At 37.1% G+C, this 27,027-nt stretch overlaps 2 protein-coding genes across 5 annotated transcripts in view; one reads left to right on the top strand and one right to left on the bottom strand.

Annotated features, from left to right (window-relative positions):
- The window catches only part of LOC132913887 (peptide-N(4)-(N-acetyl-beta-glucosaminyl)asparagine amidase), a 53,297-nt gene extending 35,662 nt beyond the window's left edge, over nucleotides 1–17,635 (bottom strand). The window contains exon 1 of the mRNA XM_060972527.1: nucleotides 17,291–17,635. The gene's annotated coding sequence lies outside the window, so the exon portion shown is untranslated. The remainder of the gene's footprint in view (nucleotides 1–17,290) is intronic.
- Nucleotides 644–26,686, top strand: LOC132913900 (carbonic anhydrase-related protein 10). 4 transcript variants are annotated; one of them, XM_060972552.1, is made up of 10 exons: nucleotides 648–998; nucleotides 6,022–6,133; nucleotides 7,215–7,265; nucleotides 8,112–8,440; nucleotides 13,017–13,112; nucleotides 13,255–13,321; nucleotides 17,672–17,826; nucleotides 24,640–24,768; nucleotides 24,848–24,893; nucleotides 25,800–26,686. In XM_060972552.1, exons 2-10 carry the CDS (start codon nucleotides 6,070–6,072, stop codon nucleotides 25,814–25,816), a joined length of 954 nt encoding a protein of 317 aa, XP_060828535.1. In that variant the 5' UTR covers nucleotides 648–998; nucleotides 6,022–6,069; the 3' UTR covers nucleotides 25,817–26,686. The 4 variants fall into 4 exon arrangements, with proteins under 4 accessions (XP_060828539.1, XP_060828535.1, XP_060828536.1 ...); XM_060972553.1 differs by lacking the exon at nucleotides 648–998 and adding an exon at nucleotides 1,023–1,146; XM_060972555.1 differs by lacking the exon at nucleotides 648–998 and adding an exon at nucleotides 1,215–1,888.
- The last annotated feature ends 341 nt before the right edge of the window (nucleotides 26,687–27,027 follow it).

The following is a 27,027-nucleotide window of genomic DNA, read 5'->3' as shown; positions in this document are numbered from 1 at the left end:
TTGTACAATAATTTAAAAAAACTCAACGATTACAACGAAGAAGGCCGTTAACCATAAAACTTGCAACACCAAGCGTCTTAAACCGAGAGACCGTAATTAACTCCAATATCTAATCAAACCCTTCGAAAGTAATTCGAAAGCCTTCAGAATAATTCTTGAAAAACCAATCCCAATTCCAAGGGTGAAAAATCGCGAGTAGGTCGCGGGCAAAGGGCGCACAGGTGCTCCGGTATCCCGAAGGAGGCTCCATCCTCGTCCTGGTCCGGCAAGTGCGCAGACGTCCTCGCATGTCGACGAGGATGCCCGAGAGAGACAGAGAGACAGAGAGAGAGAGACAGACAGAGAGACAGAGAAAGGGAGAGGAAGAGAGAGGGAGAGAGAAAGAGTGGAAGAGCGGTGGAGGCGCGAAACGCTCGTTCCCCCATGTCCGGAAGCATCGATGTGGCCTGAACCGAGGAGGGCCAGCCAGAGTAAGACAGAACGAGCTGGAAACTAGCCTCGTTCCCTATACATCTCCGCTGAACTACTATCAAGAGAAACAGAGATAACCGTACTATTTTCTGGCGCATGCGTGCCGTCAGCCTCCGGTGCGGCCGACGAGAGATCTAGATGGAGTACGAATCGGGTGGGAGCGCGAGGGTGAGAGAGGGAGAAGGAGGAACGTATACACTGGTCTCGTAGGGCAGTCGTTCCTCCTTCGTCGTTCCTTCGCAAAGGTGCAGACCGCTTTTAACGAGATTATTTCGCACGAGAGGGAAAAAAAGAATTCGAAGTCGACTCGCGACCGTCCCAACGATCGTTCCGACTCTCGTTCAGGAGATACATCGGTGTCTTGGCTCGTTCGGTTGGATACTAGCGGGATCGCGTATCGTACGGTGTCGCTGCTCCCTCGTATTAGCAGTGCAAGTGGTGTGCCGGTGGCTAAGCGAGAGGAGCAGGCGGAAGAAAGGAGGAGGAAGCTACGAGACGATCCTCGTCCTTTTCGTCATCGTGCACGGGTCAGTATCGGCCTGCGGAAACTTCGTTTAACCACTCTTTTTCCAACGGAACCGATATCATAATCCGGGGAACTAAACTGTACGCGTTCTAGTCCTGGAACAGTGTTTTTTTCTCCACTTCGAGGATCTAGATAAGGCTAACCAATTTGTGAGTGTACAAGGGGATAGCCGTTGGCACGCTTCTATTTCTTGATCGACATTTATTGATTGCGGCCAGGAGGTGCCCATAGCCGCCGCGTTTACTCGTCACGCGAAATTTTTGGCCGCACCATCGCGCGTTTTGCCGATCGATTCGCACGCTCGTCCTCCCACCAAGTCTCGCTCGCGGCCGACCCTATACATTCTGTCTCTCTTACCAGTCGTCCACGCTTTTCTCGTTTTAATGGAAATTCTTTTTTTTTTAAGAAACTTTCAAGTCCAAATTTGTCATCTTAATGTCGCCCAGAACTGAACGAGACATCGTTTTTGTTAGAAAAAATCGTGGACCAAACTGCGTCTAAGACTAAGACGGACAAGAGACGCGATCCGTGTCCTGAACCGGGAATCGTCTCGATCGAAGCACACGACTCGACGTTTAACCACGACCCTACGATCGATCGTTCGACCGGACAGGACACTCTTACTCGACGTGTATATATGTATATGTCCATACGTGTGCACCTCTAAGTGTACGAGTGTATGCACGGCTAATGTGTACGGTGCACGAGAGACATATAGTGTTTCCTCGATTCATCCTTCTCGTACGTGTGTCTCATTGGTTCCTTCCTCGTTGGCCATATTCCAAGGGTAGAGAAGAGAACATAGAAGTGATCTATGGGGACGAGTGGGCATAGAAACGGGAAGAAACCGACGGTAGAATCGTGAGTCGAGTCATTGCACTCTGGCTTGGGGTAAGACTTGGCTAATTGTTCCCTTTCGTTGTTTCAAGCGTTTCAGGATCGTTTCGCTTGGCGCTCTCTTCGGACTTAAAAGTAAACACCACTAAGAAGGCTGTTTCTTCTTTCTTCGTCTTTTTTTTTTCTTTTTTGTCTTTTTGAGACTTGACGTTGAATCAGAGGAATTAGAGTGACAGGTAGGATTTTTAGCGTGAATCAAGGCTCTCACGGAGGCACCAACGAAAATCCTACGGCTCGATAATTGCGTTCGAGTGGCGCAATCGAACGGCAGGACTCGTTTCTGGCTCGCTCGATTAGACACCGTCGACTATCAGGGCCCTCGGTAATAAATCCGACGGGATCAATCGTGATCCGATAGGGTCTAATTAAAGACGAAGCTTGAGATGCTTGAACCCAGAACCAATCCCCGTTCCGTTCCGGTTCGTTTGTTATCGATACGGACTTATCATAAGGCGTGTAAGTTTATACGTACGTTAAGTTATTATTTTAAAGAAAATGAAGAATAGGGTAGTATTGAGGGTTTTGATTTTCAAAGTGGTACATCCGCGATGTCGTCGATGATGATGATCGATAGTAGTTTAATACTCGTTTCTTAGCACAGGATGGATCGAAGTGAGCAGCGTTGATCTTCAATCTTGAATTTTACTTTAAAAGCTAGACACTTCTTTCTTGGTGTTATTGAAATTTTTGGATTCTGTTTTTCACAGTACACGTTTCTTCATCGCTTTATTTTATGGCAGTGAAACCTGTTTGTAAAGTTTGGTAGAATAATAAGGCGCATAATAAAACGTAGAATATAATTTACGAATGAATTAACGTGGAAATATCTAAAACATCAAAGTGAGTCAGAATTGATCCAGCCTGTTTAACGGCTAAGTCTTTGCAGTTCTATGTTTAGCTGAACCCGATAATGGATTTCATTTCATTCTTTTTGCTTTCAGTAAAATCTGTAAAACTGATATTATTTCGTGGCAAAATTTCATTTAGCAGAATCATAAGAAGTAGTTATGTTCTCATCGTTAATTAGGAAAATTTATAACTAACTCTATAAGTATGAACCAATAATGATAAAACGTTGAATGTAATTTAGATTGCAATGGGTTAATCTTTGTCTGGATCGATTATGACTTAGATAGATCTTTTTGTTAAATTCTAACCATTTCTCTGTTTTCATATAGGAGGTGTTTTTATTTGGATTCTCGTTTTATTGCCATAAACAAAATATTTTACACTCGTGACAGCAATGTCCAGTGGAAACTGGCTGAGGATTAAACTTCATAGAGTGTAAAACTACTGAGTTTGAGGCTTCTATATTGTAGTAACTATATAATTTTCACAGTATGTCTTTAACAAGTTCTTCTCTGATCTCTAAGTTTATAGAATTAACGTTATGAAGTAGATTTCGTATTATGGAACGTAATCTTCAACCAAAGTGAATTAACGAAAGAAACAAATAGCGATATACGAATAATTTGCATAATGTAGTTGATTTAATCAATCACATCTCAATGTTTGTCTTATATTCTAATTCCCAATCCAGCTAAAGCATTATCTCTTCAGATAATGTTCTTAATAACATCCCAAATCCAGGAACATTAAACAACTTTTATTGTATTTCATATCATCTGTTTCTATCTCCCTACACATAGAAATGTCAGTTTGTTTTAATATCTACCGACCTCATATTCTTTTGTCCGCCAGACTACACAAGTTTTCGTTGTAAAAAGGTACATCCGCGTCGTTTCCATTTGCTGTGTGTGCTCTATATAATAATACACGTAATAATAGTATTTGTAAGAGAGAAACGCATTTGTTACTAACAGACATTCTGTTTGAAAAATGAAATATTCGAGTAGTATAACGTTCGGATAATTTATTTTTTAATCACATTGTATTCCATTGTAATCAACGAGGACCATATTCGCATAAGACGTACCTTTTGTCATTTCCTAACGCAGGATTGAATTATTTTCAGTTGCATCATTTTTAAAAGTCTTGTGCGACGGAATAGGAGACCATTTATTCTCCCAACTACCTATGATTTTTCGATAATTCGTTAATAGGAGTTCACGTTCGGGTAAGTGGATTCAACTGGTAGGAGTTCATTTAATCAAGCACCGACTAAAGTTTCGTTCAAATAAATGGAATTTATAGAAACGCAGTACTGCTGTACCGCACACACAGAACTACCACCACAGCAAATTTTATTTAAATCGACGAATACCACATTCCATGTCAGAGGGCGGTCGAAAGTGCGGGAGGAACGTTCTTACACGTTAAGCGGAGTTATACTGCATTGTACTGCGGAGAAAGAAGAAGATGGTTAGGCCAGGGATTGCCGATCTGCTTGGTTATTTCCGATACAATAGAATTCTATTTCCTCAATACAATTCTAAAGATAATACAAAAATGTAGCAACGTGTGACGACGAGTGACAGAGAACAGTATATTATTCCTCGATGTAACAGTGTAATATCCGTTGACCCTGTGCTATCCCGTTAACTATCTTCTTATCTTTGCATAGCACATAGTACGAAACTATTACCGCGCCAAATTTCATTAAAACCAACACCGGCATCCAGCGCATCTCTTGTCAGAGAACGATGGAAATCGCGGAAGAAACGTGCCGTAGCCTCCAAGGCGAAAGAAAAACGAGGGGTTATCCAATGAGAGCCGAGTCATCGCACTCGCGGAGTACCCTCTTATCTTTCCGGCTGCTGGGTTGTAGGTTAGAGACACTCGGCGTGGATAGCGGCGTCAGAGTGAGATCGGATCGATCGATCGACGACGTTTCGAAGGGAGCCTCTACTCGAGTTTTCCTGACCTAAGAACACAGGCCTGGAGTGCCGTGGAACGGGGTGGAGTGGACTCGAACACAGAATGAGCCACCCCTAGTGAAAGAGGGGGCGGGGGACATTCGAGTAAGCCCGCCCTGTTTTCGAGCGTACTTCTCCCTACTTCGACAACGACGATGACTGCAGATTTGTCTTTTCTTTCTTCTCAGAAAGAGGCTCGTGAGCCAGCGGCTCTTATCGACGACGACACGCGTCCTCTCTTTTTCGTTGTCGTTAAGTTAGGTTAGGTAAGGTTAGGATAGGTTAGGTTAGGTTAGGTTTCATACGAAAGAAGAAGTTTCTTAGAAAGAATGTCCGATTGGTTGTTTCAGAAAGATACGATACAATCGTTGAGATAAACAAATTTGCTACTGCTCGAGAAATGTTATCTCTACAGATAAAATCGAACATCGTTGCAGTGAGCGATGGTGAATGAAGAAGCGAAGTACTGCAGTGCCCGTTTAAATTCCAATCGATTCAGGACTTTCGAGATGTTTCAATTCCAAAATGCGAGGCCACATTATAGTTCTCGTAGAAAAAGCATCAGATGAAAGCGAGAAGAAACGAGAAAGACGTAATATATCCTTCAGTTTGCTACGTAAGTTCTGTTCGCCAGAGGAAACAAGTAGAATAGCCAGATTCGTGTCAGCCAGTAGAATGCTTCTTTTAACCAGACTCTACATAATGGCATATAACTCACTCAACTTTGATTATTTTCACTTGAAAAAAATGGTGAATATTCTCCGATCGTTAATAAATGTATGTGCAAAAAACCAATACGAAACGTCTGTATGATTTCCTTGGAAAAAATATCAAAGGATACGTAAAAATGGTACTTTAAACAAGGCTAGATACTTCCTTAAGTAAACACTACCATATTCCCTTTGTCCTTGTGCAGTTCCGCAGGACTTTTCCTCAACAACAGACAGTCGTAGTCCTCAAGTTGCGAATCGGTCGCGTGACGTTTGCTAATTAAAAGTCCCCCTCGCTCTGAGACATTCCTGCGGTGTGCTCGTAGATCGATTGAAGTTGTGGTTTTCGTCGTTATCGTTTCACCATCGAGTAGAGAGAAATTCTCTGTCGTGGCTGCGAAGTTCGTTGCTTTCGTTTCGAGAGTAGTTCACACTACTTGGTGTTTCGATTGATCTCGGACACGATTCTCGAGGGCTAGGAAGATGAGATAAGGGGACAGGGCTCATGGCCATACACAGAGGGGAGGAAAAGGATATATATATATAGTATGATACACGTGCACTCGGAGGTATCGTGTCCTTTCCTTTTTGTGTTGTATAGAATCGAGCCGAATGATGCCCAATTGACGAAGACCGCGCAGTCCTAGGAATGGCCACATTCAGTTCCGTCTTCCTGGGCGTCTGGGGAGTGATCGTGATCGTCCTGATACAAGGTATTAACTGACTTCTTTGTGTTTTTCAATGCTGTTCAATCGCGTTCAGTAGTTCTTAACCTTTGGTAATCGAATGTTTCATTGACGTCATATACGAGTGGCGAGGGAGGAATTAAATAAATAATTATGTATAACCCATTTGGGATCGACGACCCAGATGTTGAGTCATGCGATACTTCTTAGTGGCCGAGGACTTGATGTTTGGGTCATCGGCAAAGATTTACTCTTGGTGGAAAGGACATAGCGAGGTCATAAATTGAAATGTTATTACACCATATGCGTCCTCGACGCATATAGACATCTTTATCCGTGTAAAGGAGCACTAAAGTGAACACATCCTAAATTTTAGATTGCTAACATTGGTAAATATACAAGCTATTCATTCTGTGAATATATCAAGAACAGAGTTCTTTGAGAAACACTATATTTTTGTAAATATATTTAGTAATTTTATTTAATTTAAATTCTTATGTAACTTTCATTTTATATTTTTTCATAATTATCAATGCAGATTGCTAATTAAATAACTAGAATTTCTGACGTAATTTACTCAATTTACCATAATGCTTCTTGACAGAAAGATTCAATTTATATATTTACTAATATTTAATAGATGAAACAAATATCCACTCAAGTTCCACTTATTTAGTTTAGTTAAATATCGACAGTCCAATTATTACACATATAGAAAATGAAGAAAATAAAACAAGAAAACCTGTAAAGCAAAAATTTTGTCTTTCTTCATTTACTGTTATTCCTCGCTATTATTTTCATGCACCGTCAAAGAGTAAGAGACAAGTGATGATGGTTCGTAGACACTGTTTCTTGAAAACGTGTCTGAGAACGGTACGTAGGGAGATTGAAAAAAAAGAAGGGAGTCTCTAGTTGAGTGACCTTGAGCGGCCAATTGACTCAGAGCCAGACTATAGCAAGAAAGTGTATAATTGAGACGAGTGGCTCGTTATCCGGTGGAGTGTGGCCGAATATCCTTGCCACTTGACTCACCGCAACTAGTTCTAGGTTAAGGACTGCTGTCGCATAAGTGACATCGCGGGGATTCTTGATAATGAACTATTTGCAGAATCTAGGCCCGTCAGCTGGGAGGAATGGTGGACCTATGACGGTATTTCCGGTAAGGAATCCCACGCTCTTATCAATTAATCGAAACACACATGCATTCTTTAAGTGATCGTTTTCATGAAATTGTTATTCAGTTCTTGTTACAAATAACTTTAAATGCAATATTCTTAATAGTAATATATATATTACAATAATATGATAACAACTTCCACTTGCACAGTTTCTCGTTCACTTACAAGGTTTTGAACATTCTTTTAAGAAGTGTTATATATTTTTTCCGTTCTTTTCAAGTTTCAATTTCGACCGACGAGTGTATTTCTTCTTATTTTCATCATGTACTTACTTTATTTCCAATTCTGGAGCTATTATTCTTAGAATTTACCGTCTTTGTTCCTCTACTAGTTCCGTAAGGAATCAGAAGCCATGTCCAAGTTCTCTAAACATGAGAATCCGCCCATGAGCATCCATCCAACAATATGATAAATTACATGTTTCTCCCCGTAGGAATCATTTCTCTTCCAATCTTGTCAAACATTTCTACAACTTTCACCAATTCCATAAGAAACTAGAAACTGTTTTTCTTCCCACAAGAAGTCACATTGATCTTCCAACGTTACCAAACATTTTCCAATCTATCGAAACCCTCTGAAACACGAGAACTCGTCGAGCCATCGAATGCCCCTTGAAACCTTATGATCTCGTCAAATCGTAAACTCCCTTCAGCGAAATAATTTCACGCCACTCCTCCCCAACAGCCGTGTAGCTGTTAATCCCCAAAGCTTATCGTGCCGGAAAGTTCTTCCGGGGAAGGGGTTATAGTCGGTCTCGAGGGCTGGGCGCGTTAATCGATGCTCGAAAGTCGCGTTCAACGTGTCGTTTAATCGGTTCGGCTTCGAAGGTCCCGGCTTTTGGGGTCTCATCAATCCGGATTGGTGGCTGTGCCACAAGGGCAGACGGCAATCGCCGGTGAATCTGGAGCCATCCAGGCTCCTCTTCGATCCGAACCTGCAACCTCTGCACGTGGACAAGCACAGAGTTGGTGGTGTGTTGGCAAACACTGGCCACAGCGTGGTGTTCGCTGTGGACAACGACACGCGTCATCCTGTGAATATCTCGGGCGGTCCATTGAGTTATCGGTACCAGTTTCACGAGATCCATCTGCATTTTGGATTGGACGATCGAACCGGTAGCGAGCACACTGTGGATGGACACGCGTTTCCAGCTGAGGTGAGTGTTTTATATTGGACCCACTGTAATGGGTCTTTATGGCACTGTTCATAGTTGGAAAGATAATGGGAACAAATAGCAGTAGAACTTGTTGAGATGCAGGTGTCGTTTCTTTTTTTATTTTATTGTTGTCTTCCTAAAAATAAGTAAATACAGAGTATCTCAGTTGAAGAAGAGCATCTAAATATCTTGTTTGACTTCTATAACGTGAAAAATGTTTGTGTCATGATTCCAGTGATTTTAAAAGAGAAATGTAGAATCGTGAAAGTAGAATCTTTTTGCAAGGTATTTTTTATCCGACCGTGTATTTTTTATTGTAGCGGATGAAAAGATGCATTTGTTACTTATTATAGTCACTTTGTGACTAGCAGTTTTTAATAAGATTAACTTTACACAGTCTGATAACATTACAATGAGGATACAAGATTTTCGCTATGGAAGTCAAACGATTGCAACATTTCTACAATTTATATTTCTCACAAATTCTACATTAAACACATCAGAAACCTCTACGCTTTTGCTTCGCTTCTGCCATCACACTATTTCCTTGCCCCTGTGCAGTTCCATTAGTCATTTTTCCATATTTTCCTTTGACAATATGTTTTGAAAAGATGAAGGGTACGCTTCAGAACAAGATTTATTTATTATTTAGAAATTCTTGCCACACACTCATGTAGAAGATAAAAAATAAATTTCGAAAGAAAGGATTCATTTAGTGGGAATTTGCTAAGAATTCTTATCGTTCGTTAATTAATTTTAAATAAAGTGTTTTGGGACCGATTGTTTGTAATAACAATGGCCAATTGATAACATTATTCCAAATTATAATATCCGAATCTCACTATATTCCCACAAGATGGTCCGTGATTAATAATTCAAATCTTTCCATGGAATCTGCCAGATAGCGTTAATAAACTGAACATGAAATTCAATATAGTTTGTGAATTTTGTTTGGTTTAACGAGGCTGATGAGTACTAGCCACTAATTTGTTGCTATTATTATTAGTCCACGAATTACGTCAATAATTTAGTAATAGTACGATAAATGCAGATGCATGATAATCATGCATCAATTAGTAATTGGAGATTTCCATATCTCTCTAAATCCACGTCGAATTCAGAGAGAAAATGGGATTCAAATTACCTAGGTAAGGAAAACACGTGGAACTCGGTTCAGCTTTTTCGAATGAATCTGTAATTTCCATATTAGCGTTACGAATAGAGGAAATTAAGAAATAATTGAATTTTGAAAATTTGACAAAATTCGGATTAAGAGATCGTAGAAAATAAAGTTTGTAAGTTTTTTAGACTAGAGAAATGAATACAATCATAGATCAATACAATCAAAGATCAATAGAATATAAACATAGCTGAAGAGGTCCTACAATAGACATGTGAATAACTAAAACATAAAATGAACTGAGTCGTGTATTTTTAAAGGATGAACGCTTGATTAAAATCGAAATACATTTAGACTCGGAGATACCCTGCATTTCTAAACCAAAGAATAGTAGTTTAATCTAAAATAAAATCGACGGAGGTGTTTGCAAAAATAAAGATAAAAATACGACAAAGTTAAAAACGTAACTCGATATTAAATCAACAATAAATTTCAAACAACAGAGGCGTGGCAAAAACGCTAGATACTATAAAGGAAACAATATAAAATAGAGCCTACAAAAGAGTTCTTTGACGAAAGAATAAAACGCAAAACGAAATGAACAGAAATGTTTCACGAAAATAATATTAAATCATCAGCAAATCTTTGTAAAATGAAGCCTTGCTAAAAAATTTATATAAATAACACGAAATAAAACCCAAGACTTAATTAGATCAAAGAATAAAAGATCTCCGAAAAATAACAGGTATTTCGCCAAATTAGAAACAGAAATATAAAAGAAGTAAGATACGTAACCAAACATTACATCGACAAAGAATTTAAAGAAACGAGAACAAGATGAAAGCTTGAGAATTAACAGGAAGTGAAGTTTCAAAGAAAGTTGTTATACGAAGGAATACACAATTTACTGGAAAATCAAATCAACAGGGATGTTTCAGAAAAACAGGAAGAGAAATAAAAAGTGAGAAGTAGACGTCGCCTTGAAAAGCTACAACACCGACTTCTCTGCTCCAACAACTCGTCTTCGCTAATCTCATGGATCGAGTGGCCAAGACTATCGGCCTCTATCAGAAAGCCTAGCCTCCTGGACATCCGATTATCGATCTTTCTTCGATACGTATCCGTCTATCTGCAGATTCTTATACTCGCCGATTAGAGGACGACTTTTATTCACTTGATCACGTAACTGGAACTGATTAACGTGAAAGCACCGCCCTCTATCTTTTTTTCTTCTACCCTTTCTTTTCTCTTTTATTTTTTTTTCTCATTCCACGTTCGAAGTATTAATCTTCGAACTGGGTCAGAACTAGCGAACTAGGTTACCGGTATAGACTCGCGATATACGTGTGGCCCGCGAAAACGTATAGCTTTTAACAGTTTGCGGGTTCCTGTTACATCGACGTTGGGAAAGTTGGTCGACACGGAATTTGAAAAAATTATAAAACTTTGCTAATATGGCGGCCGGTTTATTCGCGTGACGAGACGACCATTCCTCCACCACTTTTAGCGATAGGCTCAAGTATACTACTAGTTCATAAGTATTCAGCCATTCTAGTAAACTTATAATAATGGTAAGATTTGCCCAGATTAAGCGTATACGGATTAGTATTTCTCGAATTATTGAAAACGCGAAAGAATATTTTAAACATAGGATATCTAATTTTATGATGGAAACTAATGGAATATTTGAGCTATTCTAATTATAAATCAGATTAAGGATCTTTTAAATTGATACAAAAGCTTCTCACGCTAATACAATTATGTGATAATATTTTACTAAACATACTCGAAGCGATGTAGTGAATAATAAAATATATTGTTATTATATTATTTAATTGCAACGTAACTTAATATTATAGTCTGATGACTTTATAAAAATTTAACGAGTATTGTCTCTGATTGCTAATTCATCATTCATTTCTACACATCTGTAAAATTTATATACCGTTACTACAGATTGATCAAAATATCCGGATATTTCTAAGCAATATTATACATCTTGAACTTAATTTCATCTCTATCCTCAGCACCATAGTCGTTTCTTCGTCGACGAATTTTGCGAAAACGCGCGATCATTTCAACCGGATGATTAATGTTTTATTAACTTTGCAAATTTGTTTGTTGAAAAGCGTCGAGAGAATTTCCAAAATTTCATTGTTCCGGTTATTTTCGCGGAATATTTCGTAGCAAATTCGCCCGAAGCGAGACGAAAATCAACCATGGAAACGACGAAATTTCTTCTTTTTTATTATAAAATGTTCGATGCGGTGAGAGTAGAATAATCTGCGATAGATAACATTGAAAAGAATATATATATATATATTTTTTCTATCACATATGTCGCGTGAAATGAAATAAAATCGGACAATGAAAGGTTGATTCGCGTTCACGATGGCACTTCGTTCGTCTGCATTCATTTTAATTTGTGCTTTTCGATCGAACTCCGCCGTGTTAAAGAAAAAAAAAAAAAAAAAAAGAAATCACTCGCTGGATTATTCATTAGAAATTCATCAGTGGGTAAAGGGGTTGAACGGTGCAGGCTTAAGTGGAACAAATCCTCTTAAAACTTGTTGCGAGCTTAAATTGTTTAAGTCCGCATCCATATTCCTTTAAAAGTAAACGAACCCTTTGAAGATTATCTTTAGTGATTCTTCAAAATATTTAACCCTTTAATATTTTAAAAGTCCATAAAGCTACGTACGTAAATGTTTCGTCATTCCGTTTATTGCTGCGAACCTTTTGTCTGACCGATAAACGACTTAAACTACTCACAGCCTCTGTCTGTTCGCTTGCGTCTCAAACTACTTACAACCAGAAGCGTCAGCACGTTATTCCTATTTACCAATAGTTCACTGCATTATTCTTCATTATTTTCTAATAATTCACTATACTATTAATTTTTTACACGAATTTATTTTTCATCAAAATATTCAGACTTCCAGTTACTTGAAAATTCCACCATTCGATTGACCGCTAGAAAACTTTGCCTGGCCATATCCTTTTTATTCAAACTATCCAAAAGCTCTATTTGATCGTATGCACATCAAACTTCTTAAAACCTACACCACCGTGCTACCTGTATCTACATACCAACGATCCGCTATTATTTATCTTCTACACATCACTCTTCATTTTTCCTATCTTCCAGCAATTTGCTACGTTACTTATCTTTTACGCAAGCTTTATAAGCCATAACCTTTCACCGCTTGGAAGCCTCGCTATTGCTCCGGCAAAGCATACGAGCTACTTAAAAGTTCCATGAAATCAAGAAGATTGATCACCCTATTCATTATTGAGAAGCTTGATTTTCGTATTGAGAAGTTCAATTTGTCTACTTAATCGACTATATGAAAGTTAAGCGAAATCGCAACTACTCGATATGATAGAAACATCGCAACTCGTCTTACTCGCAGCTATCGCTACTAATCCAATTTCCTAATTTCTGTTTGAAAACAGTTGCAGATATTCGGCTTCAACTCGCAACTATACAACAACTTCTCGGACGCCTTGCAGCGGGCGCAGGGGATCGTGGCGGTGTCCCTTCTCCTCCAGGTACATGTCTAATCTCTCACAGGCCACAGGCCCGCTTATGTATTATTTTTCACGGGCCATTCTGCTAAATATCGGCTAAACGTAAAACGATCGCGGTAAACGATAGCCGATAGATACAGCCTGTGTGCTGGTTGGCTTTCAGGTTGGAGACCTTTCGAACCCGGAGCTACGAATATTCACCGAACAGCTGGATAAGATCAGATACGGAGGTGAGACCGTCAGTAATTTAATACACCCGACCGGACTCGAATTTCTCGAGGAAATCGAGTTTCCACGCGCTGCTTCGCGATACACAGTGCGAAGGGTGTGCCTGGAATATGTTTGATCGAAATCCACGATACGTTTCACGCATATTCTATGCACATACATACGTGAGTTCCTTCTAAATATGGTACTTTAATTAACAGGCATCCTGTTAATTGAATGATTAAGAGGAACTTGCATATAAACATTCACAAATCAAAGTGGTTAGGTTGGTGTTGTTGAAATTTTTTAAATTTCAGTGTCAAAGTGCTTGAAAAGATCGATGCTTATCTTGCGTAATTTCATTAATTTTCTATAAATTTCGTTTTATGGAATTAACTGGTTTGGCAATAAGTGGTTCGTACATAAATTACTTCTTTCAAATTGCTTTTAAATTGGCTCGTTTTACGAGATTATTCAACTTTCACGAGGCAAAGGTTATACATGATATTTTCAATCTTTCCAACCGAACTGCAAATTTAATTACTTTGTAAGTTACATCCACGTATTATTACCCTATCAACCTATATGAACGATTTCATTTTTAAATTTCATTATCGTGAAAAACCGTTTCAGTTCATTTTATCGATAAAAAAAAAAAAATAAAAAAAAAAAAGGAAGGAAAATATTCAACGCTAGTGACAACCAGAATCTCCACACTTTCGCTGGACGAAAGTTAATTCGTGAATATCGATTTATTTTTTCATTAAGATAATTCGTGGAATAGACTCAATCAGTTCGATTAAACCATTTTGGGTACACCCTGTAGGATACTTTAATCCAATTGAATACGCAATTACGATCAAATCGAATATGTTATTTAATTATGCATTTAAATTGACACTTTTGCAACTGGTAATTTATTTTTCAAGGGATAAGTCAATAGCTGGTTGTCGCGTTATTAATAGAAATAATATACATTTTAAACTGTAAAAATAAATTTTACTCCTTTTACATATTCATAATTAGAAACTTATCGCTAAAAGATTTGTAATGAAAATAATAAATTCAAAAAAAAAGAGATAAAAACTGAATATATTTATAGAATTTTCAAGTCCGTTTATAGTTTCGTACCGTTTTCTTACATCTCTGTTATCTTCCAAAATTACGCCAGCTGCAACCAGCTGTGGCTTATGAAAAGACGTAATTTTACGTCAGCCACTGCGAATGTGTCAATAGGAGAAAAAAAAAAGTTAATTAAGAGAGGTTCATAAAGGTGGCTCGCAAAAAACGAATTTTAATTACTTTTCAACAGCAAAGACCGTCTATGATCGTGTATGATGCTTGAAAACAAATTTCATGACTTTCTATTTTAATTTCGCATTATCTGTCGAAGATGAATTTAATATATTTAATTTTTATTTCTTACTAACATTAGATTACGGCCAAATGAATTTTTAAACGAAAGTTTTTCTACCTACTTGAAGTTACACATTGAAAATAAGAACTTTAAATCAATCCCCGTGCATTATTGGTCTTTTGCTTTCGTCTTCGGAAACTTTATAAACATTCCATTATATCGATAAGCAGAATATAAATAAAAATTATTTTGATTCGAGTAAATTACACTTGGAAAATATAATGCTATTCGCAGAATAATTTTCTACATTTGTACTCATTTACTATACATATATACGGTGATGGACAAAAGAATGCAAGTAATACAAAATGTCACTATAATATTACGAAATGGAGTTGTATTTAACAACAGCAACGAATAGATACAATGCATGCTCCTATATAAATTACTTTCATCAATACGGCAAAAAATGTCTAATAGAGAAATTACCAATGCTCGTACACAAGTACCAATTTTAGTAGCAATTTTATGCTTTGTTTTATCCAGCATTGTAAATGTATAAGTGAATGGACCATAACAAAAAAGATTAAAAAAAAAAAAGAAAGGACGAGGGATCTTTAAAAATGAAATTGTATGTTAATAACCAAAACGATTTCAGCTATTAAATCCTACTTTATCGTCGCATTCTCGTTTCAAATTGTTCCTCGTATAATCATCAGTTTAAGTCGTCGTTCTCAACGACGGCCACGTTAATTGCAAACTAATTGATTCCAATTGCCGAGAAAAAGGCATCTTTTCCGGTGAAACACGTCAAACGAAAACAGTAATGTGAATTGAAAATGGAAGGGGAGAGGACTCTTCTCTGGGGGTGCATCAGCTAATTAAAGATATTGCTTGCTCCAAATAAAATCAGACGGAGTAAACGATCGCTATCGACGTCGAAAGAGGATTTTTTCGCCGATTATTTGCACGTGATATCGATGGCCGACTAGCACACACCATTTGCATAATTAGCTCGTCCTCGATCGAAAAAATTTATTGTATCGAAAGTAAATATATGTAATTTCGAGTAATCAACCAGTTAAGGATCGGCATATTTTAAAGCATTTTCTTAGAAATTTTAATTAATTTCCTATGTTGAAGCATGCTTTACCATTGAGATTATATAGATCATTTCAAAGATTTGCTGAATATTTTCTTCATTATTATTGCCTTTTTACGTTTTATGAAATTTCTATGAATATATTCATCTCTTTCATTTAATATATACATTAGTACTGTGATATAAACTATCCTTTTCCAATTAGAAAAAGTTCATGCAATTCTACAATTATTCTACAAATATTATTAATATTCTAATAAATTTTTTTGTATCTTGATAAAATCAATATGAAAGTTATTTTATTGTGCATTTTTTAAGTAGGAATTTCACATTATTTAATTGTTTGGTCCTTAATAAGTTAATTCCTTGTGTATTATGAATACACACCTTTCAGATCAAATTACACATTTCATTCGTTTCACATGATTTCATAAAATCGAAAAATAATAGCTTCGATAATAAAACGTGTATTGATTACCTGACATTTCTGTTCTTCGTTTTAGAAAGTTAGTAATATAATAATAGAAAGTATAAATACGGAAATTTTGTATAATTAATCCTTTGTGTGCTATTGACGCACGCGTTTCGAACAAAGATGCGCGTTCAACGAACGTTATTTAATTTTACATCATACAAAGTTAAAAGAATAACTTCGTTACGCGTGTCATGGTTAATTGACATTTTGTACAGCACGCGAAGCAGGAATAGCATGGATATACACCTCAAATTCTAAATAATTAACCCTTTATACGGTACGGACGCGTATATCGATTCGATGAATTTCATGAGCATCGCATATAGCTTTATAACCTCGTCACTCTGTCACATACGTGTTTGACGAATAGTGGAAAAGCGAGTGTTATGTATTTTACATGATTTTATATATTTTATATATTACTGCATTAAAAAGAATAATTTAAATATGCGTGTAATAAATTGATTGATACCTTGATCAGCATGTAAAATCGTGATAAGTATTACGTTGGCTAAGCGATCGCGTGGCACACAGTATTACGTCGTGTATAGGAAGTGTTATAGGTTAGAATATTCAGCTCACAAAGGATTAATCGTAGGAACTTTCACAGACTAAAGCAACCAAATATAATACTTACTTTATTCCTTTATCTTTAATGATTTCTCAATGGTATAGGGATATTATAGTTAATTTTATAAAGATTCCAAATTAAATACAACAACGACCTACATAAAACGTTTAAACAATACGAAACGTTGAATGATTCTATGCCAAACATAAAGAACCACACGAACATTCAATCGACATAAATATCATAAAAGAAATTATATAGTAAATACAAAAATATGCATGGGTATTCGATAGAAACGTGCTCTCGTAACATAATTATTTACTGTTTCCTTATTCTAAACGGTATTTCACTCGTATCGCAGGAAATTTCACAAAGACAACGCTACGAACGAACATTCGATCGACACGAACGTCGAATCTAACCTCAAATATAACTTCAGCAGAAACAAAGTCAGAAATTACCCGGTAACAAAGGAAAAGTGAATTACCTTTAATCTCTTCTTGCAAAAGCTCAGAAATCAATTCCAAACTAGAATTTCTCACATAATAATAAAATTCACACGCATAAGTATGTACCTCCAGAAAAGCTACGCGAAGAATTGGTTTCATGATTCACAATCGAAGAGAACACTCGAGACGCTCTCTGGATCAATGCTGTTTTCATAGCATTATCGATCGAGAGCGCGCCGCGGGCTTCTTTGAATATTTCTTTCGGCCATTAACGACACGAAGTACACAGAGTACATATAAAAGTGTAATATCAGGCGTTAGAGGCGCATGTTAAGGAACGCCAATGCTAATTGGGGTACGTATGCGCGTCACGGTGGCTGTCGGATCGTCATGTTATCGATCGAACCGATTGCACGCAGGCCAAGCGATGGAGATTAAACGTTTCGTGGTACGAGAACTGCTGCCGGACACGAAATATTACATGACGTACGACGGCTCCATCACGATGCCGGCCTGCCACGAGACCACCACGTGGATCATCCTGAACAAGCCGATATACATCACAAAGCAGCAGGTGAGGGTGAAATTTTCATTGAATATGCGTATATGTGTGTGTGCACATTTGCCCGCATGGTATCGAACTTAATGGTTTGGTGATTTTTTTTCTAAAAGTTTCCTAATTGTTGCCATATGCAATTTTAACCACTTTAAGACTTGCAATATGTTGTAAGGTAACTTTTACAATGTTACTAGTGAATTGTCATAATTTTTGCGATATCATTGACATTTAGTGGAACGTATTCTGGTTTTAAAATTACAATTTTAATTAAAACAACTATATCTTATATTATATAAAATTATGCACATTGAATTGAGAGTAGCGACATCAAGACGCAGTCGTTGAATATCGACCATCACATAGCGCCATTGCGGATAGGAATTACATTGATCCAACTTTGAAGTTTCCATAGCTGGCTATGCAGCTTCTGCTGATCTTCGTTCTCTATGACTACGAACAAGGGTTAATTTGCTACTGTTCGATGACCGGCTTCAAGTTAGCCAGAGGAGGTTTAGCTTCTCTGCAGTTCGATTGTTGAAGCATGCGGTGAATATGTTCTCAGCGATGTTACGATAACCTTTGAGTGGCAGAAATACTTGATTGGATGTTGTTCAACTTATTAATCGAGTGAAATTAAGTCGGTCAAAATGTTACGTCGGTCACTTTCACGATAACGACAATGAAAAATTCATTGAAACATTTATTATTCTCAATTACTATCTGATAAAATATCAATACAATTCTTAATCAAAATTATATCAATCATGTAAATTGGAATAATAGTCATTTTGAATAATTCTCGATGCTTGTACTTATCGCTTTTTCTCTCTACTTCTTTTTCAATTTCTCAACAATTGAAAGACTCGCAGTCCCGGCAACTAGAACCTTATTTCGTTTCTGCGGCCGCCACTGATGAGGCCCGCATTTGGAGCCCCAACGATTTGAAGAATCGTAGTAACTCACGCACGAAAGCAGTTTCTGATGTTCTTTTAACGATTTCGCGTGGCCAACGGCGGGCGTAATCTCGCGCGCTACGTAGCACGCACAGACCAAGAAAATTGGTTTACGTGAGTTCCTTATCACGCTTTGATGTCTTAATGTATTTTTTTTCTTTCCCTTCTTCCTTCTCATTCTTTCCCCTTTTTAATTTTCTTTTCAGAATGGCTGATTTGGCAAGTTAAGGCGGTGAATTACAAAGTAAAGATTCGGTTTCGAAGCTACTCATTAAGGATTATATAGCGAGGCGGGCAGAGTTTAATGGACAGTTCCGTGTCGTTGATCTTTTTTCCTTTAATTCGATCATAGCGTAGGAAATTCAGTTAGCTGGCAGTTCGTTGCGATACGCCAGCTAAATATATAAATATACACCTATACCGTTTATATGGTATTTGTGAGTTTGTATATTTGTGAAATTATTCCAGACGATTCATATTTTCTCGGCAGAAATATTCTAAATTAATCAATGTCAATTAAGTTACTCATCCTACGTGTTTAAGATAAGAGGAAATTTCTCAACTCAGTAACTTCAACTTAGCAAAAACGAAACTTTAAATTCATTTCAATTAAATACGAGGATAAAAAGAAATAGTTCTCTAGGAAGCTTAAAAAACCATTAAAAGTTATTTTATTAAAATGAAAGAAAAAATGGACATAAAAATTCGAGAATGGCAATGAGGCATAAAAACTTCTTTATTTAGTTCATAGCAAAGTACGAAAAACTCATTTTGAACTTCAATTCTTTGCTAGATTTCCTCCAAGCATTGCAGGACATTTTATTAAAGCAAGATTGCAATACAAAAATCTAAAAACCCTAACAGAGTTTACTCGAAAAATTCACTTTCGACATATTAGTGCACCAATTGCCTCGCAGTTGTTCGTCGTTCTCGATCGCGGCAACGACGCGACAGCCGATATCAATTGCGTACAGTGCATAATTTTTCAAAACGGGCAGTCGACTCATCGTTTTCACTCGCTGCATAATAGATCTATCTGTCTACGGATCAATCAGCCAAATGGATCGTTTATCACGAGTCTCTCTCTGTCTCTGTCTCTGTGTGTCTGTCTGTCTCTCCCCTCCTCTGTCTTTCAAAAAGTCGGGGAAAACTTCATCCCTTTTCCGTGTCTCGCGTGTTCCCGCCGTCAGATTCGTATTTTAATATTACCGGCCAGCGAATCGGTAATCGATGCGTCGCGTATTATAATCGAGAAACTCGTTCGTATCGATATGCAGAACGATACGAAGCCTTTGAAAAGGAGAGGAAGAGAAGGAAAAAAGAGCGAGAGAAAAGGAAAAAAAGAAACAAACGCGTGCAAACAACGTCTGAGACGCGAATAATGGATCGAGGTCTATTGACTTCCTGACGGAAACGTCGCTTTGCCGGTCGAACGATTCCGAATTGAGCTTTTTAAAGGGGGAATTAATCTCGATACGCCGGTGTACGAGATATGATTTTAATTCCAGTACCTCGGATAGAGTGCTCGATATGATCGATAATATAAAAATGCGCTTTGTTGCCGAGCAAAGTGGAAGAATCGGTCAACGAACGTGAAACTCGTTTTTTAATTTAAGAGAAATGGTTATCTGGGTGACGGAGGGTAAATTGTATTTGGAGTAGGGTAATTTTGGTGATTAAAGTAACATTTGTATTTATTAGATCAGGTGATAAAGGGAAACATTAGATAAAAAAACTTCTTTGAATAATAGTATATTTTTGAATAATTTCTGCATAGCTGGAGATTAATTTTTTTTTCTTTTTTTGGTGGAATGATCAACTATGGATGATCATATATCTATGAGAGGGAGTTTCGTATAAAGAATTGAATAATTAGATAAAAAAAAGTATGGTTGCATAGTGATGAACAAGCGGTTTACAGGTGGAGGTTAATTTTATTTATTCTTTTTATGGTATGTTTAATTTCAGATAAGTTACTTTTTTAAGTATAGAAGGAAATGTTATATAGACAAAAAATATATGTTTCTTCGCAAATAAATATTAACTATATCTTCGCTCAGTATTTTCATTACTAATGAAGTGTCCAAATTTGATTGATCAAATTTTATACAAGGCCGAAAATGCAAATTTTTTATTCTTCATTTTGGTCTTATTTCAGCGTCAAGTAACACCCCTTAAATTATGTTGAAACTGTACACCCTGTAGAATATCAAAATTTGTGCACGAAAATACCGAGATATATTTATCCTAAAATTGATCTAATTATTCTAAATTATTAATCTAATTATCCTACAAAGAGGTCATATATCTAGCGATTTTAATCTTCGAGATATTCTATTACTTTCATTATGAAACATGTTTCAAATAGCGCTGAGTATTTTGGTTTTAAACGTTAAACAGGAGATATTGCGAAATATGCGTTGATAAGCTTCCGGCGATTATGAGGGTGCCGTTAGACTCCGGATGTTCATGCAAATTCATGTCTTTTATATATCAGTATAACTGAAAAAATGAAATCCGCAAAAAACGTTAGAATAATCACAGGCATTGACACAACAATTAAAAAAATATGATAAAATTTGACGCTCGAGAACCGCATACGATAACATCAAATTTAAGCTACTATCCTAATCCTTTTTCACCTTGATTACGTTTTCTATCCCGGTAATCTTCTTGAATATATAACAATAAAAAGATGAAGAGAATAAAAAGAGAACAATGCGATCAATCGATACTCGCAAGCCATTGTACGGCTGTAGATAAAAGGAAAAGACATGACAACCCATAACTTCGTGTAATAATAACAAATTTAATCTGTCGTCCCTTTAACCAATCCCTCGCCCACATAAAGGCTAAATACTGAAAAAGAAACCACGAAAACAAACGAAAAGCCATAAAAAAAGTGCAATCAATATTCGATCGTTTAACCGTAAATAAAAATCAAAGCTAGAATGAAAAAAGGAAGGGACTAAAGTTGGACGATGGAAAAACTGGATGTCGAAAGTTTCGTGGCGAAACTAATTTATTCGCGGCGATATCGAGGAGAGGACGACCGCGCGTTGATCGATGATTTAACAGCCACTTTTCGCGGGATGATTTACGTATCCACAGAGGGTGGCGGCGATGCATTTTAATAAATTTATCGGGGACAGCGCCGGTGGCGTGCGAGGAATTATACTTGCTAAAACAGAGGGCCGAGATTACGTGGCTAGTATTTTTCGGGGCAAGTTACCCAGGGGGCGACATCAAAGGGATGCAAAATAACCGAGCACACAAACAAACGACACACGTACAGGGAAGAACCCACATGCACGCAGCGTATTGCTCGTTACACCGAAAAAAATCCAACCAGGAAAACCACCGGTGCACACGGTGTATCGAATATTCTAGTAAGCTTATCCCGGCCTCGTGGCCCTCCATTAGAGCGAAAAGAACGTCCCGTGATGTCGACGCGTCGATTATTAGCCCACTTTTCCCAGCTCACATTTTCGAGCCTGATTTTTCTAACGAGGTGACATCGTCCGGAGTATTTTCATTTTTCCTCGTACAGATGTACATATTTATATATTATATATTCGTAATTATAATACGTAGCAATAAATTTAATAATTGTAAAGCTTAACATATATTTATTTCTTATTAATTGAAATAAACCTTAATTTAGATGAAGATCCTAACAAATGCACAGTACAGTAGAGTCTCCCTTGTGTAATAGGGAAACAAAAATGTTATTACGATGGAATTTTTGGATAATGGAATAATCACATTTCTGATATGAGATTTTATTTATTCACATACAGATTAAGGTTAATCGATAGTTTCTCTATATATTTACGGATCCCATAATTTTTAGGATTTATAATATGTAATTTAACATATAATTTCACTGCATACAGTTACATGCTTTTCGTACTTGGAGCCATCGAAGTCCTTTTCAGAATGTCACGAATGCTCCGTCGAATAAAGGAAAGAATACATTCTATATGAATACTAGTAAAATACCTACATATTTGAAACGCGAAAAGTCATATGTTCCTGGGAAATACTACGTTTGGTTGATACAGCATTCGGATAATATTAATATTATTATTATTTGCATATTATTATTATGGAGCGTTTGAATATCAAGGTATTCGGTATTCGGTGTCCGAAAAGTTTCTTTCGTTTCTTAAGGTGATAATAGATGCGCAACACACCGTTTGTTTAATATTCTTTTATTGAGTTATATATGCTCCATTTGTATCAAATTGTCCCAAAAGCTTCTTTCGTTTCTTAAGGCGATAATAGATGCACAACATACCGTTTGTTTTATATTATTTTATTGAGTTACATATGCTTCATTTAGTTCTATTATTAGAAAACGGATCATGCATAATTCAATAAATACAATTTAATATATAGTGATAGAAATATTCTTGCGTATATTTCATAGAATAAGGCCGAACGAGGACAGCATGTATAGGGAAAATTTGTTCAGAATGAATACCTTGACAACATATTTCAAAGTCGTCGAAATCGGTGAGGTGTGCCCGATTATAAATAATTATCATCAAACTTGGTATTTTATATTTCAGTAAAATGAACTCTAAAAGTTCGTAATTGGGTATGAATTTTAACAAACTTTTTTTATTAAACTAATTGCAATTTTCTCCGACTGGATAATCAAACGAGGTTAAACAGGAGTTTGAAATATGGGAAGGACGAGCAGCTGTTGTAATGAAATATTCCTGTCAAAAGTCAAAGAGCTGATACGTATAACTGCTGTTGTATAGCACAGGCATCGAGGACCTTAACTTTCAAGCTATTAAGCTGTTAGGAGGGAAAGGTCGTCTCGAAAGAGCAGAATGCAAAAGCGATAAGAACAAGAACTACGATCGTCGATGTTGTAGTTTCTCAAAATTGATAAATCGATAAATCAATATCTATAATAGGCGTTCTGTAGTAGGTGTTAGTAGCTTGTTGGCTCACGGAGACTGTTTGGGCCATTAAACCATTATAAAATGCAAAGACGATAAAGAACAGGGTGTCGTATTTACTTCATTTTCGCCAGCCGATAATTCGTACAAAATTAATCAGATTAGTTCGCACTCTACTTTTATTAGAAAGGTTAATGGAACGTTATTATTTCAAGCGTGTTACTTGAGGTGCGACATTCCTGAAATTTCAATTCTTTAATAATTTATTAAACACGTTAATATATAATATTATCGTTTTAACGAAACTTTCATTGATTTTCTATTACTTTTATTGAAAATTTCTGCTTTTTGATTAACAGATTATATTAATTTAATCGAATAGAAACGTACTCTTTGATGCATTGCAATAATATTTGGTAGAAAGTATATCAAAATTTGGTTATTCTTTATATCTATTAAAAATTTTAACTCTTAAAAGCGAAATATCAAAGATGAAACCTATGTTAGTTCAAAATTACAATCTCCCCTCATTTCAATTAAAAATATTTTACTGTTAAAAATCAAACAAATCACCTGCACGACATCTATTAGAATGCTTAACCTTCAAAGTATTCGTGAGAACGATCGAAACATCGAAAGTTTAAAATTACGATCCCAACCTCATATTTCAATCTCCCGTTATTCGATAAAATAATCCAATTGAAAGTAACTCGATCGACAAAAAAAGAATCAAACACATCAATCTCCGTCGCTAAAAAAAAAAAAAAAATAAAATAAAACGAATCAATCTGCACGATAGCCGTTAAAAACCTCAACTTTCAAAGCTTTCAGGTTATTAATCTTTCACTCGAGCAAAAAGCACAGAAAAAAAAAGAAAGAATACAAAGCCTGGAAAAAGAAGAAAGCAAAGACGCGAGGGGATAAAACAAGGAAAGTGATATTGACTCGATTCGTTGCAGCTTCTCGCGCTGCGACAATTGATGCAAGGGGACAAGGATCATCCGAACGCGCCGCTTGGGAATAATTTCAGACCGCCCCAACCGCTTCATCATCGTCCCGTTCGAACGAACATCGACTTCAACATTCAGGTAACGCTTTTCCCTTATACGAGTTTCTTCAACCGCGCGATAACCCGTTATAATTGTCTGGAAACTTTTTCCTCTTCAGGGACCGAAGAACTGTCCGACGATGAATAGGGACATATACTACAAAGGTATGAAAAGCTGGTTGCCGCCTCGGTTCCACGTGAAATGGGAAAAGTTCGTTCGGATACAAAGCTGAAACGACTGTTGCGCCAGTTGTCCACAGACTAATTTTCTGTGGCTTTCTGTTGGGCAAAAATGGCCATCGAGTTGGATGTTTTGTTTCCAGTTACTGATAACAGGTGTTGATGAGAATGGTAATGGTAGAATACTGGGAACGTGCTGGCACATTAAATGTATCGGTTACTGTGCAACTTTCTGCTAACAGTAGGCTATGAATAAAATGGCACGCGAGGTAATCAGAATTGTAATGTGTGAAACAACAGATGGCGGTAGTAGATAACGTTTTCTTATGAGAGGAGCTTGATATTCTGAACCGGTTCTTCTCTGATTTAGTAACAAAAAATGGTTGTTATTATGATTAATTGATTATCTACCAGCATAACCTCAGGGGTTCTAACAAATTGTATCTATTGGTACAGAAATGTTGACAAAAGATGATCCTTGTTATTAATTAGCTGTTTATGTACCATCAGAATCTCTAGGACTCTCACAAAGTTATATTCATTGGCATACTAAATATCAATTAACATAGTGACAGAGAACGATTACTCTTGTCAAATTTCATTAACTTATCATGATCATAATCCTTAAGAATTTGAAAACAACAGGATTAACAATATAGGCTTATGACTTTCACTAACCAAAACACGAGTAAAATATGTATGTAGCTTCCATATACAATTTTTCTAGATCAAACCATTCTCCTCAACAAATTGAATCCATCGCCTTTCTGGCTTTTGTATTCCAATGAACTTGATCTAATTTCCATACGAATAGATAGTGAATCTAATAATAGAATCTGACCAAAATCATTTCGATAAAGACTCTTAACGTTATTTTTATATTTGTTGCAGCCAACAGCTGGAAATAACCCCGTAGCGAGTTATGGCAGCGGCTGGAGGTGTACTACGCTTTCCCTGGGACAAGCTGGAGCCACGCAGTTAACAGGATAAAAACCCACTGACATATCAATTAATGAGCGCGACCAGTGGTCATCGTGTCGATCGGATCGAGCAGAGGCCATCGTGGCGCGTATCGTTGAAAGGAAGAGCGAGAGAGAGAGAGAGAGAGAGAGAGAGAACGCGCGGAAGCGAGTGAACGAGCGAGAGAGAAAGAGAGAACGAACGTGTGAAATAGAAAAGAGAAGCCAGAATGACGCGAAGAAGAGCGTGAAAGATTAACAAAAAAAAAAAAAAAAGAAAAATGCTTCGTTGTACTATTAGACGTGAATTGCCAAGTATGTTTCCAGTAACGAGAAAACAAGAAAAAGAAACACAAGAATACACAGATTACACAGACAGGTACACAGAGAGACATATACAGATGATATACCTATATATAGATTACAATTTAGCGGAGATAAGGTTTAAAAAAACGTAAGATTAACACAAGATATATTATTATACGTATATCGATCAACTATCGAAAAAAAAGCTATGACTATCGTGGCCTGCGTTGGGGTCGTTGACGACTACGATGATCGTGACGATAATGATAGGTACGGGGATAGAAACGAAAGACACGAGAATTCTATATGTATAAAAGAAATGAAGAAAAAAAAGAAAAACTAAAGATTCGTGCGTGATGGAAATTCGCGCCTTATACGCCCACTCATACCGCCACCTGCATATACATAAAACATACAACATACATGCATACATGCATACATACTTAACATGTACACACACATATCGAGCGAAAGTTTATACTATATTCTTGTAATAAAATGCTGAAAAACGTAGACGGAAATAACGACATCGAAACCCTATCTTCCGTGTGAACACGTTCAACAACGCGAGTAATCCCACCAATCTGTTCCACATCCTTTTATCTCGCGCGCTTTATCTTCTCATGTGGGATTCCCCACGAACCATACGCTGTAGCGCCACTGTGGTGCTATCTCTACGGTGCCAGCTGAAACCTTCAAGTTACTACCCGTGTTTCACATGCAAGTCGATAAATTAGAGACCTGCTACGTAAAAAGAGGTAAGTCAAACCAACAATAGAGAAATGAACTTCGTGACTCAAAAAATATCCTAGTTCCACCATTGTTTCTCATTGGTTCTCAGCGAACCTTCCCAA

The sequence above is a fragment of the Bombus pascuorum genome, chromosome 14 (genome assembly GCF_905332965.1).
Source record: "Bombus pascuorum chromosome 14, iyBomPasc1.1, whole genome shotgun sequence".
Lineage (NCBI taxonomy): Eukaryota > Metazoa > Arthropoda > Insecta > Hymenoptera > Apidae > Bombus > Bombus pascuorum.
The sequence above is the reverse complement of the archived record's forward strand: the minus strand, read 5'-3'. Positions and strand labels throughout refer to the sequence as shown.

What these genes read in the sequence shown, in the direction of transcription:
- LOC132913900 (XM_060972552.1), top strand. Translation starts at nt 6,070, where the DNA reads ATGGCCACATTCAGTTCCGTCTTCCTGGGCGTCTGGGGAGTGATCGTG. An exon ending in GACACGCGTTTCCAGCTGAG is followed by an intron (nt 8,441 to 13,016) that starts GTGAGTGTTTTA and finishes GTTTGAAAACAG; the next exon opens with TTGCAGATATTCGGCTTCAA. An exon ending in ACATCGACTTCAACATTCAG is followed by an intron (nt 24,769 to 24,847) that starts GTAACGCTTTTC and finishes TTTCCTCTTCAG; the next exon opens with GGACCGAAGAACTGTCCGAC.